General features: G+C 43.3%; 4 protein-coding genes across 4 annotated transcripts; all 4 read left to right on the forward strand.

Annotated features, from left to right (window-relative positions):
* The first annotated feature begins 234 nt into the window (after nt 1-234).
* LOC128302880 (uncharacterized) lies at nt 235-3,074 on the forward strand. The gene is made up of 3 exons (XM_053039726.1): nt 235-392; nt 2,614-2,673; nt 2,744-3,074. Exons 1-3 carry the CDS (start codon nt 235-237, stop codon nt 3,072-3,074), a joined length of 549 nt encoding a protein of 182 aa, XP_052895686.1.
* Nucleotides 3,075-3,970: 896 nt separating this feature from the next.
* LOC128304522 (uncharacterized) lies at nt 3,971-4,885 on the forward strand. Its single transcript, XM_053041715.1, has 2 exons — nt 3,971-4,203; nt 4,332-4,885. The coding sequence occupies exons 1-2, from the start codon at nt 3,971-3,973 to the stop codon at nt 4,486-4,488; spliced, it is 390 nt and encodes a 129-aa protein (XP_052897675.1). The 3' UTR covers nt 4,489-4,885.
* Nucleotides 4,886-6,248: 1,363 nt separating this feature from the next.
* Nucleotides 6,249-9,117, forward strand: LOC128304557 (uncharacterized). The gene is made up of 4 exons (XM_053041748.1): nt 6,249-6,381; nt 7,918-8,080; nt 8,610-8,799; nt 8,871-9,117. The coding sequence occupies exons 1-4, from the start codon at nt 6,309-6,311 to the stop codon at nt 9,012-9,014; spliced, it is 570 nt and encodes a 189-aa protein (XP_052897708.1). The 5' UTR covers nt 6,249-6,308; the 3' UTR covers nt 9,015-9,117.
* A 3,546-nt stretch (nt 9,118-12,663) lies between these two features.
* LOC128304488 (uncharacterized) lies at nt 12,664-13,691 on the forward strand. The gene is made up of 3 exons (XM_053041682.1): nt 12,664-12,745; nt 12,830-13,015; nt 13,117-13,691. Exons 1-3 carry the CDS (start codon nt 12,664-12,666, stop codon nt 13,689-13,691), a joined length of 843 nt encoding a protein of 280 aa, XP_052897642.1.
* The last annotated feature ends 1,735 nt before the right edge of the window (nt 13,692-15,426 follow it).

A 15,426-nucleotide genomic window follows, 5' to 3' on the forward strand; every position in this document is an offset into this window, starting at 1 on the left:
ATTATCCGCCGCACAAGTTACACACTGGAAGGTTCTAGTGGTATTTGCCTACCAGTACGCATAACGCGTTAGTACTTCTATGCCTGTGCTGTTTTTTTTTTGCGCTGATTAAGCATTTACCAAGTATCACCTCGTTTTGGGATTTCCACCGGTTAGCAGCATTGTTATGTGTTAGCAAGTCTTCATGCATCTGGAGGATCTCTAGTGATGCAGTTGCACTTTGGATTGCTCAGAATGAGGACGCTCTATACGATCTACTTCCTGTTGGCCGCATCGTTCTTCGCGGGCATTGTGATAGCGGGTGTTTCACAGATCACCAAAGATCGCCGAGAAACATCAGTGGTTCCCGAGGTGGCTGTTCGAAGCAAAAGACACCTGCTGCCTATTCTTGGGTAGGGGTTTTATTATACTTGAGGTGTTGTGTGACCAAAGAGCAGCAGTGGTCTAAGTGAAGTAATGCGTGCGTGTTTGTTTTGTTTGTAGTCAGTGAGATATACAGGGTTTTACACTTTACTTCAGACTGGCAGCACACATTTTTTGACACGCCGCACTCGATTTCTTGTCGCGAGCGCACATTTTTGATTGCAAGCACCGGATTTTTGATCGGGAGCATTTAATTTCAACAGCCAGACGCTTGAAAGCTTTTCGGCCGCATGTTTATAACCCCCCTTGTGAAAGATTGGTTTGAGTTTGTAGCATTTGTTTATATGCAATATTGTTTGTTTTTTTAGTTACTTGATAAGTTTTGGTGCAAAATATGTTTAAAAAATTGTGAAAAGGTTTAAAAAACATGTATTGGATAACGTATTTGAAGAATTATGCCCGAATCGCTCTAATTCTATGTATGCAACAGATTTATTTAAATGTGCAGCAGTGGATCCTTGGAAATAAACCTATGTCCATAGGATTGGTTCAAAATTGTGCTAACCGACAGAATGGCGGCAGATTTTTAATCTTCTCTTGAGCTATTCACGGACATCGGTGTAATCATTTTGCGTAAACCTCATATATTCCCACGAAATACTGCTGCTGCTAACAATAGTGTTGTGTGTCATTAGACAGGTACGTAATTGTTCGTCCGAAATTCTCTAGCTCACCCACGATCTTGTTTACAGGTATCACACAGGTATCACAACGTGTTACACATTAGGAACACATTTAGAGCTACGCAAACAAATTAATTGGAAGCACACAGTGAACCTAAAGAAAATTAATACGATTTCAAGCTATGCATTTCTTAATATTTAATGGTGTTATACGTTCAATAAATTTTATTAAATCCTCGATTGATGTTTAGCATTTCTGCAATATCTTTGCCGGATGCACCATTTTCGTACGCTGTAACAACACGGTTTCGATCTTCGTCAGATGTAGTTTTGTTACGGCGTCGAAGTACAGCCTCCGATGTATCCAAGTTTGCTGTAGGATTATCATGAACAGAATTATCTCCTTGTTGTATTGCAAGGATAAAATACACAGTACCTCTTTGAAATGCGTAGCTCTAAATGTGTTCCTAATGTGTAACACGTTGTGATACCTGTAAACAAGATCGTGGGTGAGCTAGAGAATTTCGGACGAACAATTACGTACCTGTCTAATGACACACAACACTATTGTTAGCAGCAGCAGTATTTCGTGGGAATATATGAGGTTTACGCAAAATGATTACACCGATGTCCGTGAATAGCTCAAGAGAAGATTAGAAATCTGCCGCCATTCTGTCGGTTAGCACAATTTTGAACCAATCCTATGGACATAGGTTTATTTCCAAGGATCCACTGCTGCACATTTAAATAAATCTGTTGCATACATAGAATTAGAGCAATTCGGGCATAATTCTTCAAATACGTTATCCAATACATGTTTTTTAAACCTTTTCACAATTTTTTAAACATATTTTGCACCAAAACTTATCAAGTAACTAAAAAATCAAACAATATTGCATATAAACAAATGCTACAAACTCAAACCAATCTTTCACAAGGGGGGTTATAAACATGCGGCCGAAAAGCTTTCAAGCGTCTGGCTGTTGAAATTAAATGCTCCCGATCAAAAATCCGGTGCTTGCAATCAAAAATGTGCGCTCGCGACAAGAAATCGAGTGCGGCGTGTCAAAAAATGTGTGCTGCCAGTCTGAAGTAAAGTGTAAAACCCTGTAAGATTGAAACTGGTTTACATTTGTGATTTCGTTGAATGTTCGATTTTTTTCGAAGAATTCGGTTCATCGTTCAATTAACAAACTGTTCAAATTAAAACTGTTTTAAATTAAAATATTCTACGTAGTCAAAGCAAAATCACGAAATATTCAAATATTACGCTAAACGTTAAAAAAACTCAATTTCTTTTAAAAATTATGTCAAAACTTTAAATTACACAAGGGACTGTAACAATAAATTGTTGTTCGAAGAAGCAAAAACCAACACAATAACCTCCTTGAAGGGTATTCTGTTGCAGTGTGGCACTGTTTCCAATGCTAACGCCAATGTCAATGGTCAAGGTTTTGAGTAACGATGAAGTAATGCTAGCAAAGCCATGTACTGTGGCAACAGTTCAGTGGAAATGTAAGATGACATTACAAATGACAAATCGACTCGTTCTCAATCTTGATTGCAGCGATCTCTACGGAGTTTCCGGTGCTAATGCTGCCTCAAACGCTCTAAGTCAAAACATTGGGTAAGTTCTGGGAATGGAAAAACAAACGCAGCCTTTAGATTCCAATCTAATCGATATTGTGGCTGTCCAGGGGGTTTGGCTTTTCCAGCTCGAATGCGAATGCTAACGCCTTCAACCAGCAGTACGGTTGGAATGGTTTCGGATCGTCGTCCGCCAATGCGCAGGCCCAATCGTTCCAGAGCAGTGGACCGCTCGGTTCGTTCGGTGCGTCCGCTACCCACGCGTCCAGCATGGATATCAGTGCCGGGCCGGGTGGGCCAGCCGGTTCATCGGGTTTCTCCGGCAGTCAGACGTACAACTTTCCGGGAATGGATCCGATTTCGATAGCGTATTCCACCGGATTTTCCCACACCGACGGACAGCTGTCTTCCGCGAATGGGTTTAGCATTTCACAGGGCTGATAGGAATGCTCCGATGCACCATCCCGACAAACAATCCTGTCCTACGTACTTTAGTGATTAATTAGCTGTTAAGTTGGTGTTTAATCGAGCAGCAATTTGTTTGTATTTCCCACTGCTACAAACTGTTCCTCATCATCGAATGAAGCTTCCTACTACCAACAGCTTCCGAGCTAACAAAGCATAATGGATTGCGCATAGATGTTGCAAGTGAACATGGACTATGTATGATTAGCGCAAATAAAAAAAGGCATTGCCTTATCGCTCTAATACTGCTGTTGATTTTTAGCCTGTTGTTTATTTGTTGCATAGCTGTGTAACTAATACAATCAACCGCGGAAATGGTGCTTAAAGTTTTTGCCTTTAGCTTTGGAAGGCATTCCGAATTCTACCACGGAATAGCACTTCTTTCAATTTGTTTTCAGTTCTCGTAAGTTTTCCCAATATTGTTGTGGTTGGAAAAATTCTTCATCTTCACCATTCGGAGGTCTAAACCCCCCCCCCCCCACTCTACTTTAAGCAGTTCTGCCCATGCTAGCGTCCATTCGTCACTAATGCATTTACACGCGAATCTGTAGTGTTTGTGCTGCATCTAGCGCGGGTTCGGCTGCCCATATGGTTGTTCGAACGGTTAACCCCACTGCTGCTTTCTCCCACGGTCCCACCAGCCAGTGTGTTCCCACCCAGACAGATGCGAATCGAATATGCGACGCAATCCCTCCAGCCAAGATCAGCCAAGGGTCAGACACGCTACGCTACTTGATCATGCATTCCACGCAACGAGGTTGAGCTGGAGGTTGTTTAGTCACCGTAACTACACCGCTTTACAGTTAGCGATCGGTAATTAGTGCTGTTGGACGTTTAGCGTTTTCGCTCGCAAAGCTACCAACAGATTAAAGATGTCGACAGTGAAGCGCTCGAACAGATGCTGGTGGACGGTGAGTTGTGTGGTGTTGCTGCTCGTCGGATACGTTCTGTCCAAACCGATTGAAGAGGGTGGAAACGAAAAGGATCAACCGCTCGGTGGAGTCCCCGATGGTGGTAGCGTACACGAGGAAGTCGTTGTCGCAGCATCCCTGTACGTTCGTAAGAAGCCAGCCACCTCGTTACGTCGTCAGGAGCGTGAAATACGGTCAGTTGAGCGATTGTACGATCATCAAAACTTCCGTTTTTTTTTTAATTTTATGTAATTCATTACGTAGCAATAAGTAATTTTGCATCCATTCTCTTCTTTTCGGGACCCTTTTGCGCGGTTGACAGCCACGATCACGTAACGCATCCGAGTGCGGCACACACGAACGGGCTGGACACGCCTGGGAAAGGTAAACCGCATTTGGGCAAACACCAGGACAAAGTGCTGCCGAACTGGAAGAACAACGTCGCCGCACCGAAAGTGGAACACCAGCAAAAACAGTAAACAAAAGCGCAAGGGAATGGTTCACCCAACAATCCAGTTTGAGAATCAATCATTCCGATCAAGTTCGACCGAAAAAGCGATCATTCATAGATTGTTGCAAAAACGGGTTCCACATAAAACTCGACCGAACGGTTGTAGGCGAACATTTGTGTCTGGTTCCCAGGATTTAATCTTGCGCGTTGTTTCATGTGACGTACGTACGGATCAGAGGGTATCGGATTAGTGACCATCGGCTTACCTTTCATGTCGTACCGCCAGAGAGAATTTAAATAATGAAACTGAAAAAAATGCTGCAGTTGCTCAATGTTCGACGTGAGGAAAATGTGTACTGTTTGTTGATTACACACGGCTGTACAGAAGTAGAGACTATAAGTAGTATAAGATTTTCTTTTGCCATAGGTGCTAAAAATATATAAATTGAAAACTAGTTATTATGAATCTTTTGCTTCTTGAAGACTTCAACCATAAAATGTGAAGTGTTTTGTCTAATGGTTGCTTGAGAATCTTGGAAGGAAAGGAAACAAAAATCGTCCTACCAAGATTCTCAGTGTTTTTATTATTCGGAAACTTCCACAAACTGTTCCTTTTTTAATTTTATTTTTCCATTTTAATTGATTCTCCTCATCTCATCTTTGCACCATAAAGGCATTACGATTTTATGCGCCTCGTTTCTCAACCGAATGTAAATGATCAATTAAAAAACGAATTGAAATTCCATTCTAAACAGTAAATTCTTTACACTCTCCAACAGTTGTAATTTTCTCAAATTTAATGTTGTTTGCTTCAAACTTTAGCAGAGAAAACAATAAACCCGTGTTTAAATTAAATAATTCAGGCGAAAGCCGTTTCGCTTCCTTTGCATCACTTATCTCGGGACCGAACTTCAAAACCAGTTCTGCCACCGTTGGTGGTTTAGCTTTGGTGCGTGTTTAAATTGTTCGCTACTTCAGTATTGGCTGATCAGTGTGTGGGATTTCCCCCCCGAACGGTGGTACGATCTTTGTTGTACGGGAACTGCAGTTTTGTATTGAAATGCTGTTCGTTCGCAACGCTGCTCGATTCCGCATGTTTCAGACTGCTCGACCCGATAACGATCAGATGCTGTGATGGAAATAGCAACAACACATTCCGACTAGCGATTGGAACCTCCCTCCTTGTATGTTGAATGTTCTTCATGTTTTCTAGTGTTTACTAATAACAAGTAGGCGATAATCTGGCCCATGTGCGTATGTGTCACCGAAGGCGTTGTTCGAGTATTGCTGAATGGCAGTGTTGGAAGCTCCCATCACGGTAGGTCGGTCGATTTTTGAGGTTTAGCACGTTCTGTTCCTAGTTTATTGATTGAAGAAGGGCTTGTTCGGAACCTCCTTTGAAGATCAGGTCTCTGAACTATCGGCAGCTCTTCAAAAAATATCTCACTCGGCTCAACAAATCCCACCACCTAAGCGAGGGGAAAACCCGATTTAAAAGCCGCCACACCACTGCTTGATCTTTCCTTCCTCCACAATAGCCGTATTTCACGCGATCACCTTCCCGCATTATCAGTTGATCCCCTCCTTACGATCTCCGGCGCAAAGTAAACAAACAAACAATCACCCGGACAACGGTGACGAGCGGTGTGGTCGACATTCGATGCCGTCCCTACCGAAGATCGCGACAATAGCGAACGAGATCCGAAGGACGGGACGCAGCATCTTCGTGGGTCCAGATCGAGCGGATGAATCCAGACGCAGATCAGAGTCTTTCGAACGTTGCGTGCGACCGGTAGTGTTTGTGTTTGGCAGTGCGTTTTATTTTATTACACAGACGATACGGTGAAGATGAACAGATTTGTCGGAGTGCTCGTACTTTCGGCGCTGGTAATCGGTGCCTTGGGTCAGAACGATGGTCGTGGTAAGTGATTAGAGAGGACACGCTTCTCACTGTTTCGCGATAAAGACATGCAAGGCTCTGCACATGTTTGATTAAACAATAAATGTTCAAGGTAGATGATCATTTGGAATCGTGTTCGATTCGTCCATTGTTCCTGTTCTTTGGTGCTAAACATCAGACTAATTAGATGGCGTGTTTGAGGGATGTTTCACGATGAAGTTCACGTATGGAAGTTATGATACGGTTCGTTGAGCATGTGCATGTCCATGTCCGTGATTATCATAATCTGATTGCAAATTTTAAACGCTCGAACAGATCTCTTTCAACTTCCAATAAATACCTTTTGTATTAAATTAACAAAATCAATAAGAAATTAATCCAATGGGGAAGGTATTTCCGTTTACATAAAGATAGATCAATTAATTTCGTTTGAGTAAGGATAGAAATCGAATTTTACCTGGCGGATGAGTTTTTGAACATGAAGAAATATCCAACTGCTTGGTGTTAGCCTGTTGGTCGTTGTTATTTTATCATTAGGAACGGCTAATACTCCATTGAAATTCCACTAGTTCCTTCGGAATCTAGCTATAAAATTTAATCATTCATCCTTCGCAACGAGTTAGGTTTCAATCGATCGGCTTCGGTCAGTACATCTTCATGACTGTACCTCCTGAACAGTACAGGAAGCAGATATCTACGCTTCTGTTTTTCTTACCATCTCCTCGAGACAGCCTTCAAACTTTGAATATAGCAAACAAACCGTCTAAGGTCACTTCATTAGTCGTGACCTTTCGGCTCGTCCGATCTGCCACACCAAGAGCCACGGCTCTTGTTAGGATTATTTTGGACACGTTCGGAACGCCGCGGCTCGAATGACCTAACAAACCGGAAATACTGGTTTGTGCCGGGACGAGCGATGGCAAAAACAAAGCAGATCCGGATTCACAAATTGGGTAGCATCGGTTATATTTCACACACCGGGCCACAAGAATAAATAAGCAAAACGGATCCAACATCAGTGCCCAATACACAACGCGTCCACTTTGGGGTTTCGAACAGGTTTTTTTTTGTCGTTTTGCTGTATTATGTCGTACCCAAGGAATTGGCAGTAAGTTTGGGGTAATATTGCGATCCACAAACTTTAATGTTCAAGAAAACCGAATATTCATTTCAACTCTTCCAAGTTTATTGCCACACTCGAACCACACTTGAAAGCCCCAACAACAAAAAAAGTGTGTGTGCTGTAGTCTTGTTTTACATAAACGCAAACAAAGAGGAGTCGAAACAAATAAACTGTCCTGTTCTGGAGTTTGCAAGTCGGAAGATAAACCGAAACAAAACAACTTCCCTACATGTCTGAATGATGTCGTAAGCACTGGCCAACCGAACGGGACAACATCTGTAAACATGAGCCTGTATTATCATTACCATATCAGTGAAACAACCTTCACTGTCCATCAATTCCAATTCGTCCGTCCCAATTTATTTTAATATCCTGCTCCTTCTTCGTCAAGATTCAAGTCAATAACTAATTAATCCAACTACCCCACCATCCAGATGCTGCCGTACGCGATCGGGCCGGTAATGGGTACGAGGTCCTGGTGGAGTCGTCCCTGCATGTGCGAAAGGCGAACCCGGCCGTACGGCGCAACGTGCGCAGCGTGCTAGATCTGTTGGTGCCACCGGAAGCGGTACTCGTGCGCCAAAAGCGCCAGTTCGGGTGAGTTACAGCTGTAGCTGTACTTCCTTTCGTTATCTCCAAAACAAAATCGATTTTTCGGTTGACCTTGAACGTACATTGTGCATTCCGATCTCGTGCGCCATCTTAACGATCGTTTAGATGCGACGGATCGTGCTAGTTGCAGTACAGTGCTTGCCGAAATGTGTCATTCATCTGCCGCTAAAGTTTACAATTTTTTCCCCATGAGATCTAATAATAGCTTCATAAATTATGTTGGAATAACTTACAAAAACCCGAAAGATATTTGTTTCCATAAGTATCACTTATGGCTATCTCGTCCGACACAAGAATTCCCTCTGCATGGCACTGTAATTCTCATCTCCTTTCTGTCGAAGGATAAAACCAAAAAATTCGATCCACGTACACGGTGGTGTGTTAAATCCGCTGGATACACTTAAGTGCTGAGCAGCAAGATACACAACCAGATTAACGATCCCCATCGTTCGAACACTGAAACGCTAATGTATCCAACACCTCATGCGTTTGTTGGCTTTCTTTCCCCTTACAGATTTGGTGCCTCCAGCGCGAACGCCAACGCTAACGCCTTCAACCAACAGTTTGGACCGAACGGATTTGGAGCGAGTGCCGCTAATGCCGGTGCCCAATCGTTCTACAACCAGGGACCGGGCGGTGGTTTCGGTGCATCGGCTGCCAACTCGGCCTCGCAAGGTTTCTCCGCCGGTCCGGGTGGGTTCTCGGTGAGCATTAGGACGGATGCGCTGGGCGATGCAGCGTAATCTTACTTTAATGTGTTCCGTTGCTGTTTCAGGGCTCTGCCGGACAGTCCGGCAGCCAGAGCTACAAACTGCCAGGCAATAAGGATGTGAACCTGTCGTACAGCGGTGGATTCTCCGTAGCCAACGGACAGCCAAGCGTATCGCAGGGCAGTTCCATCAGCTTCTCTAAGAAGTAGGCGTCTTGGGCGGCACAGACATGAGACTAGTGGACAATGACTTTTAGAGCAGTAAGTGAGCTTGTGGGGAAATTTAATATCCCGAATGGAAATAAAGCGTATGAATACCATCTTGTAGTGCAGCCCATATCTGTAAGACAGGGTTACACAACAGAAGTTGTAGCTGTATGCATGCCTTTCGATGGCCATTTAGGTGTTGCGCTTGAATACCTTTTTATCATTTAGATGCATTTTTCGCTCATTACGATCCGCCGAGGCGCCATTCATGGTAATGCTACCCGGAACGGTTGCTTTCAAGAGGTGAAGACTACACGTTCCCTATCTGCCTTGTCCTCAAGCCTAAAAAAAAGGCACACAAATGTGTGTTGGCATGGCGCACGGAATTGATATTCCGCTGTCGTCGCACAAGCCGGACTTACGCGAAAGCCTAATGCCGATTGACGTTTTCTCGACAATCGGGACCAGCTGGCCAGATAGGACTCGTATTTGCATAATCGAACGGCTCCCGTTTTATTCGTTCTTATTTATTCTTGTTGCTCCGCTTGCCGTCGAAATTCTGGCTGGTCATTGAGAATTTTATGTAGCTACCGTTTACGCTTGTCTGATTCGGTGGTGGCCGGCGTGTTCCTCGAATCGGTGTCGCGCGTACTAGAATAACTTATCGGAAGAGAACGGGACGAAGTGACGCTGGGATCCAAGGGACCAAGGGACCGAAGGACCATGCGTCAAGGTAAGGTCTCCCTTACGTGATTCATGACGGCGTGATTCATCGTCACGATCGCGTGGGGGTTTTGGGCTAGGTGTTGCCTTACGGCTGACCGGTTCACGCCGTCTCCCTGCTGCACAGCATAATTTATTCGTTGACATTCATCAATCAGCAGACCATTTTTATTGGCTTTACCCACCGCGTGACGGCGTATTGATATATGCATTATCTGAGCAACTCCAGGATGGAAACATTTGAATTGGCGCTGTGGGAAACCCTGCGTTAACGAAGTAGCAATATTCTTTTGGCTTTAAAATTCATATGAATTTGTAGCAATTGCCACGCCCAATCATTACCGATATGTTTTATGATGTTTTTGTTTTTGCGACAAAGAAAAAGATGACCCGAAATATAAACTAACCCCGAAAAAAAAGGAAACCAATGATGACATGTGCAAATCTGCATCGGGGTTGGACGCGATCGGTTGCCGCGATCCATATAAATTGACCACTAGGGACATATGCCGAATTTGGGCTTGTTCACACGTTCTAGATTGGGATGCCTAGAGTTGCCATGATTTAGTTTCGAAGCTTTGTGTTCTATTTTTATTATATTTTCCCATGACCCCATGCATTGAATTTTTTATGATGGGAATTTATAGTTGTAGCATTTAATAAATAGCAAAAAAGGACTTACATCCAGCGACATAATTATTAATTTGATGGACTATTATTAATAACAGTGTATTTTAGTTTAATAATGGCATGTAATTAGGACCTTTTAGTATCTTGTCTCAATTGGAGTCTCATAAGCTAATACCCTCCATAGAAGACCTAGATTGCATACCTTTAGGCGTGTGCATCGAAGACAAGATTGATGACCACAAATAATTGACAGTATTTGCTAGTACAAATATATGCACTTATAACTATAGAAATAACCATAGTCAATTACTAAATGACTCGTTCTGTATCAATCACTTGTCTAAATCCGGTTCTTGCAATACTTGATCATTTATAATTGTTGTCGCTTCTAGACTGGCTTTGTGCAAGTCTTTCTTTATATCTTACGACTGAAGGGACTTTGAACTGTAATGTTTAACGCCCTTTCAATCATAAAGTGTAAGTTGATCAAGAGATTCTATCATTGCTTTAGATCCTCTAACTGTACATGATCTCGAATCTCACGTCCAGACACTTTGTTTCCTGCGCGGAATGCAAATAGCAAACGACCGGAGCTAAAGTTACAGATTTATGATCATAGGTAACAACTGTTTCCCATGATTTAGCTCCCAGGCCCATCATTCAAACCCGCGCGTTGAACCGCACTCAAGAATACGGTCACATTTGCGGTACGCATGCCAGACCGAACATCTCTTTCCACGCCATTGATCGTTTTCGCGAACTGTCAACGGCCAAAACTCACTAACTCACAGGACACGCCTGTTCTGTATTCTGCACCTTCTTCCGTACTGTGCGGCAACGTTTGATCGTTTTGCACCGCAGCTCCTCAGCAGCAGCTCAGCAGCCACATAAACGTTCCACGTTGAGCATTCGGTATAAGCAATAATAGCTGCAAAATGTAATAAAATCGCGTAAATTGTTGTTAAAATTTTACGATCCCATGGATTGAAATTTATACAACCGGATCAAGCACCCAGCTGATCATTCGTGTATCCTCTTTTTACTCTTATTTTCCCACCGGTGCTGTACTGTGTGGTGTGTAGTCACTCTCAACTCCAAACCACTGCTAACGCACAAGCTCCGAGAGCGTTAAGCGTATAATTTACGCTTTTTATTTATGTTTTATTACCATCACTCCATGAATCTTATTTCAATGAAGCAATTAAGTTAATGCTGACAGCTTCAGTGTGCACCCAGAAGGCGCACGTGACACTTCTAGGCGTAATACCGCGACCATCTCTCCACACCGTGGCGTACTCCGAAGCGTGCCCCATGCTGCAGTGAGTCAAATTTAGCCAAAATTATCATACAATGCCCCCGTTCGGTTGGTGGAATGCGTATCCGGAATCGGCAGGCTAAGCATTGATCGAACAATCGATCCCGAGATCCGTGCGGGACAGATGGTCCGATCGACAGATGTCACGAAGTGATTGACATCCTTTTCGCATGTCCAATTTGCCTGACGGGTCGGTCTGGTGTCTGGTGCGGTCGAATTCAACGAAATATCTTCATCATATCGATATTGGTGGACGACGAGACATTCATGCACAATGAAGTCTTTGAAGTCGTCTATCGGACCAGCCAAGGGACAACGAATGGGATGAGAGGAGTGTACTTTGAAGAGGTGTCTCGAGTTGATGCAATGAACTGCAACAGTAGTGAGCTAAAAGTGACTTCTGTTTGGTATTTATTGCAATAACCAAACCATTCGAAGATCATCTGCACCATATAATCATTCTTCTCGGTTCATCTTCTTCAGTGCTCCCACCGTCTCATTACGACACTGCAACAAACTTTAGGGGCAGCTCCGTGCTTTTAAATTTATTCTAAAATCTAATAAAATCAATAGCCGTACATACGAAATGAAGACGCACTAGACGGACGGCATCTTCGGATGTCGGCGGTAGTACGGGCACGAGGGAAGATCGGGAACGTGCAAAGCAATAATACCCATACCCATGGGCTGCATACCAACGAGGACAGTTAAAGAACCTGGCCATACCTGGCCGCGTATAAAAGGCGTTGATCCCGGGCGTGATGGTTATCAGTCGGTGTTGGGAGATCAGTTCGGTGGCCACGAGATTTTTGCCACACCAGTGTCACTGTTGCCCGAGAACCGTTGGCGAAACGAAACAGGGAACAACAACCCCCTAAAACAACGTGTTTTTTAACCGATCGATCCCTTTTTTGCATGCCGGTGAAGTAGTGACGTTGACGGTGGAAAAAAGCGTGTGAAGCGTGGTGCATACATTTAGGCGAGATGTTCTATTCGACCGTAGTGTTGGCGTTGCTGTGCGCGGTTGGGCTTAGTGTAGCCTACCCATATCCTTATCCACAGAATGGTGCGTTGTTAGTGTGTTTTTGTTTTACTGAAAGCTCACCTTTTTGACTCCCTCTTCTTCGTTATTTGCACACACTCCCTGCAGCGTTCATGTACTACCGAAATGCGTTCCCCATGATAACTTACCCTCAGCTGCAGCAGAGCGCCATGTATCAACACGCGATGTTCCAGAACCAGCGGCTGCGTAACTATCAGCGCCGGTCATCAGCGAGCGGCGTGACCGCTTTCGCCTCGGGAGACAACATCGCCACCGGTACACAGATTCTCAAGGGTAAGCATTGAGTTCGGAAACCATTTCGCAACTAGTTGCGGCCGTGTACGGATGGATGCTAGATGTTCGCCCGTTTCTTTCGCTGCCCTTACCATTAACAGCCGACTGCCGACCCGCAGATCCTGCCGTGGTTGCATACCCATCGGTGCAATCGTTTGCTGATGCATACCCAGCTGAGGCGCTGCCAGAAAACGAAATTCCACTGAACGACGACGGCGGACAGTTGGACCAGGAATCGAACAGTGGAAGTGAGCTTGATTTCCCGCTTGACAATGAGGAACCGCTGGAGGATATACCGACTACAGTGCCACTCGGGCCGTCCATTGTGACGGATAAGCGTAAGAAAAAGGTTTCCGTTCAGTTGGATTCGGCATCCGCGGAGGATGATCAAGAGGACGAGGAGGTAAGCTTCGGTACGCGCCGAGGCAATGGGAGTCGTCCCAGTGGTGGTTCCGCCGGTCCCATGTTCCCGGTAACGTTCGGAAGCACCAACGGTGGTGCCATCGCAATCGCTAACAGTTACAGCACGGGTAAGGGTGGATCGGCCACCAGCCACGCTACAGCCTACGGAAGTCCTGCATCGGTACCTGAGGAACGTCGGCGTGCGGTTGTCTTACAACAGCAGCAGCTGCAGCAACGGAACAACCGCCCAGCCAAGCTGCGGACGAAATATTAAGACTACGTACTCCTGACGAAACCGGCGTAACTGTGTCAATGTTGGTTTAATTTATTCCTAGCTGTTCATCGTTTCTTCGAAACGGAACACGTGCATGTGACTGGCCCAATAAATGTATGTTTTACATAATGAAAGCGATGCAATGTGTTTCATTTGGAAATATGTAGTATTGTTTTAAAATTTGAATTCTAAAAGCAGGATTTGGTTTTTCTTCCCCTAAACGGTCAGGGCTGGTTGTTTCAATTAATGTTTAATACAAAAATATTTATTCATTACGCCTAAATGTATACCACTATTATTTAATGATTGCTTCACATGAAAGTTCCCCATATCGTAATGTATATTTGTTAAACCATTTGATCTATGAAACTTTACTAAAATAAGGATATTTAATCCAAAATATTCGTGTACATTGACGAAATGAAATTATCTAATCCAAATGAAATCTATAATTTATCTGTGTTTGTTTATATTTAAAATATAATATACGCCTGGAGATATGCAACTCTACAATTTTTATCTACCAATCACCCCAAGACATGATTTTTGGGAACGTAGGAATAGAAATAGAGTAAGTGAATTGGATTTTCGATTAATATAAAACATACAGACAATCGGTGAGCTCACTTTCAACGTCGTCCAAAACTTCACCTACCTTAGGTCAAAAGTCAGAACCTACATTGATGTTGAGATACGCGCTAGAATGCTGACTGTCAACCGATCATGCTACGTTCTGAGGAAACTTCTCTACAAAAATAAATGTTTGGACATACTGAAATGTATACTAAAATTCAATGCACTGTACTAACATATGCAAATGTATTTTGAACATTCCAACATCCGTATGAGAAGGGGTTTGTGTGATTGATTAGATGATGAATATTCGCCTTTATGATTATGACAGAATATTTTCCATGCCAAAAAAACACTCGTCGTAATTGAAGATCCTTATGTTAATGATCCTTATGAGAATAATTATGATTCACACCACATATGGTTGTCAGATATTCTTTACGCAATTTTTAATGCATTATCATAAATTAAGCGGATTTATTACACTTTAAAACAATACACTAATCTTTAAAATAATCTACTACCAAACAATAAGTTAAAGATCTGTTATGTATTGTGAATTTCTCTTTTAGTTTTTGGCGAGTGTCTCACGATTATATAAAAGGCTGCATCATATAACAAACGGTATGTAGCATAATTGTAGGCTACGGAAATAGTGCGGCATAAATAGAAAACTTTCACGAATTAATTAATTTTAACAGGTGCTGATCTGGTGCCAAAAATGTTAAAACTCACTCTCGATATGCTAATCCGACATGCGATCGTCGTGGCCATGGCGTATCATCTATATCAAAGGCTAGTTCCCAGATTGAAGTGTACGTTTGCTAACGCATTTCCTATCACAACATTCCCTGCGTAAGATTCCACATTTTGCATAGATGGACCGGTTTGTTTATGACGGTACGAAACAGTATCACCGCTCCCGGAATGTTTTGAAGATGGGTAGAAAGTGCACCGATCCGTTTTGGAGATTCAGTTTGGAGCAGACTTTCTGCGGGTGAACAGCTGGTGATCGAATTGTGCGCTAAACGTTTCGTACAATGGGCTACACGCGGATAACAGTGGTTTGCTACTTGGTTGTGATTATTTCTTTCCTTAATGGAATTAACTGTGTTGGTGGAGAAAATGGTGATTATTATTTTGTTCACTGTTAAACAGCTGA

Source organism: Anopheles moucheti, chromosome 3 (assembly GCF_943734755.1).
Source record: "Anopheles moucheti chromosome 3, idAnoMoucSN_F20_07, whole genome shotgun sequence".
Classification (NCBI taxonomy): Eukaryota; Metazoa; Arthropoda; class Insecta; order Diptera; family Culicidae; genus Anopheles; species Anopheles moucheti.

Excerpts from the sequence above, each read along its gene's own strand:
- LOC128302880 (XM_053039726.1), top strand. The coding sequence starts at position 235 with ATGAGGACGCTCTATACGATCTACTTCCTGTTGGCCGCATCGTTCTTC. Across the intron at positions 393-2,613 it reads CACCTGCTGCCTATTCTTGG|CGATCTCTACGGAGTTTCCG; the intron begins GTAGGGGTTTTA and ends TCTTGATTGCAG. Across the intron at positions 2,674-2,743 it reads GCTCTAAGTCAAAACATTGG|GGGGTTTGGCTTTTCCAGCT; the intron begins GTAAGTTCTGGG and ends GTGGCTGTCCAG.
- LOC128304522 (XM_053041715.1), top strand. The coding sequence starts at position 3,971 with ATGTCGACAGTGAAGCGCTCGAACAGATGCTGGTGGACGGTGAGTTGT. Across the intron at positions 4,204-4,331 it reads CGTCAGGAGCGTGAAATACG|CCACGATCACGTAACGCATC; the intron begins GTCAGTTGAGCG and ends CGCGGTTGACAG.
- LOC128304557 (XM_053041748.1), top strand. The coding sequence starts at position 6,309 with ATGAACAGATTTGTCGGAGTGCTCGTACTTTCGGCGCTGGTAATCGGT. Across the intron at positions 8,081-8,609 it reads CGCCAAAAGCGCCAGTTCGG|ATTTGGTGCCTCCAGCGCGA; the intron begins GTGAGTTACAGC and ends TTCCCCTTACAG. Across the intron at positions 8,800-8,870 it reads CCGGTCCGGGTGGGTTCTCG|GGCTCTGCCGGACAGTCCGG; the intron begins GTGAGCATTAGG and ends TTGCTGTTTCAG.
- LOC128304488 (XM_053041682.1), top strand. The coding sequence starts at position 12,664 with ATGTTCTATTCGACCGTAGTGTTGGCGTTGCTGTGCGCGGTTGGGCTT. Across the intron at positions 12,746-12,829 it reads ATATCCTTATCCACAGAATG|CGTTCATGTACTACCGAAAT; the intron begins GTGCGTTGTTAG and ends CACTCCCTGCAG. Across the intron at positions 13,016-13,116 it reads CGGTACACAGATTCTCAAGG|CCGACTGCCGACCCGCAGAT; the intron begins GTAAGCATTGAG and ends TACCATTAACAG.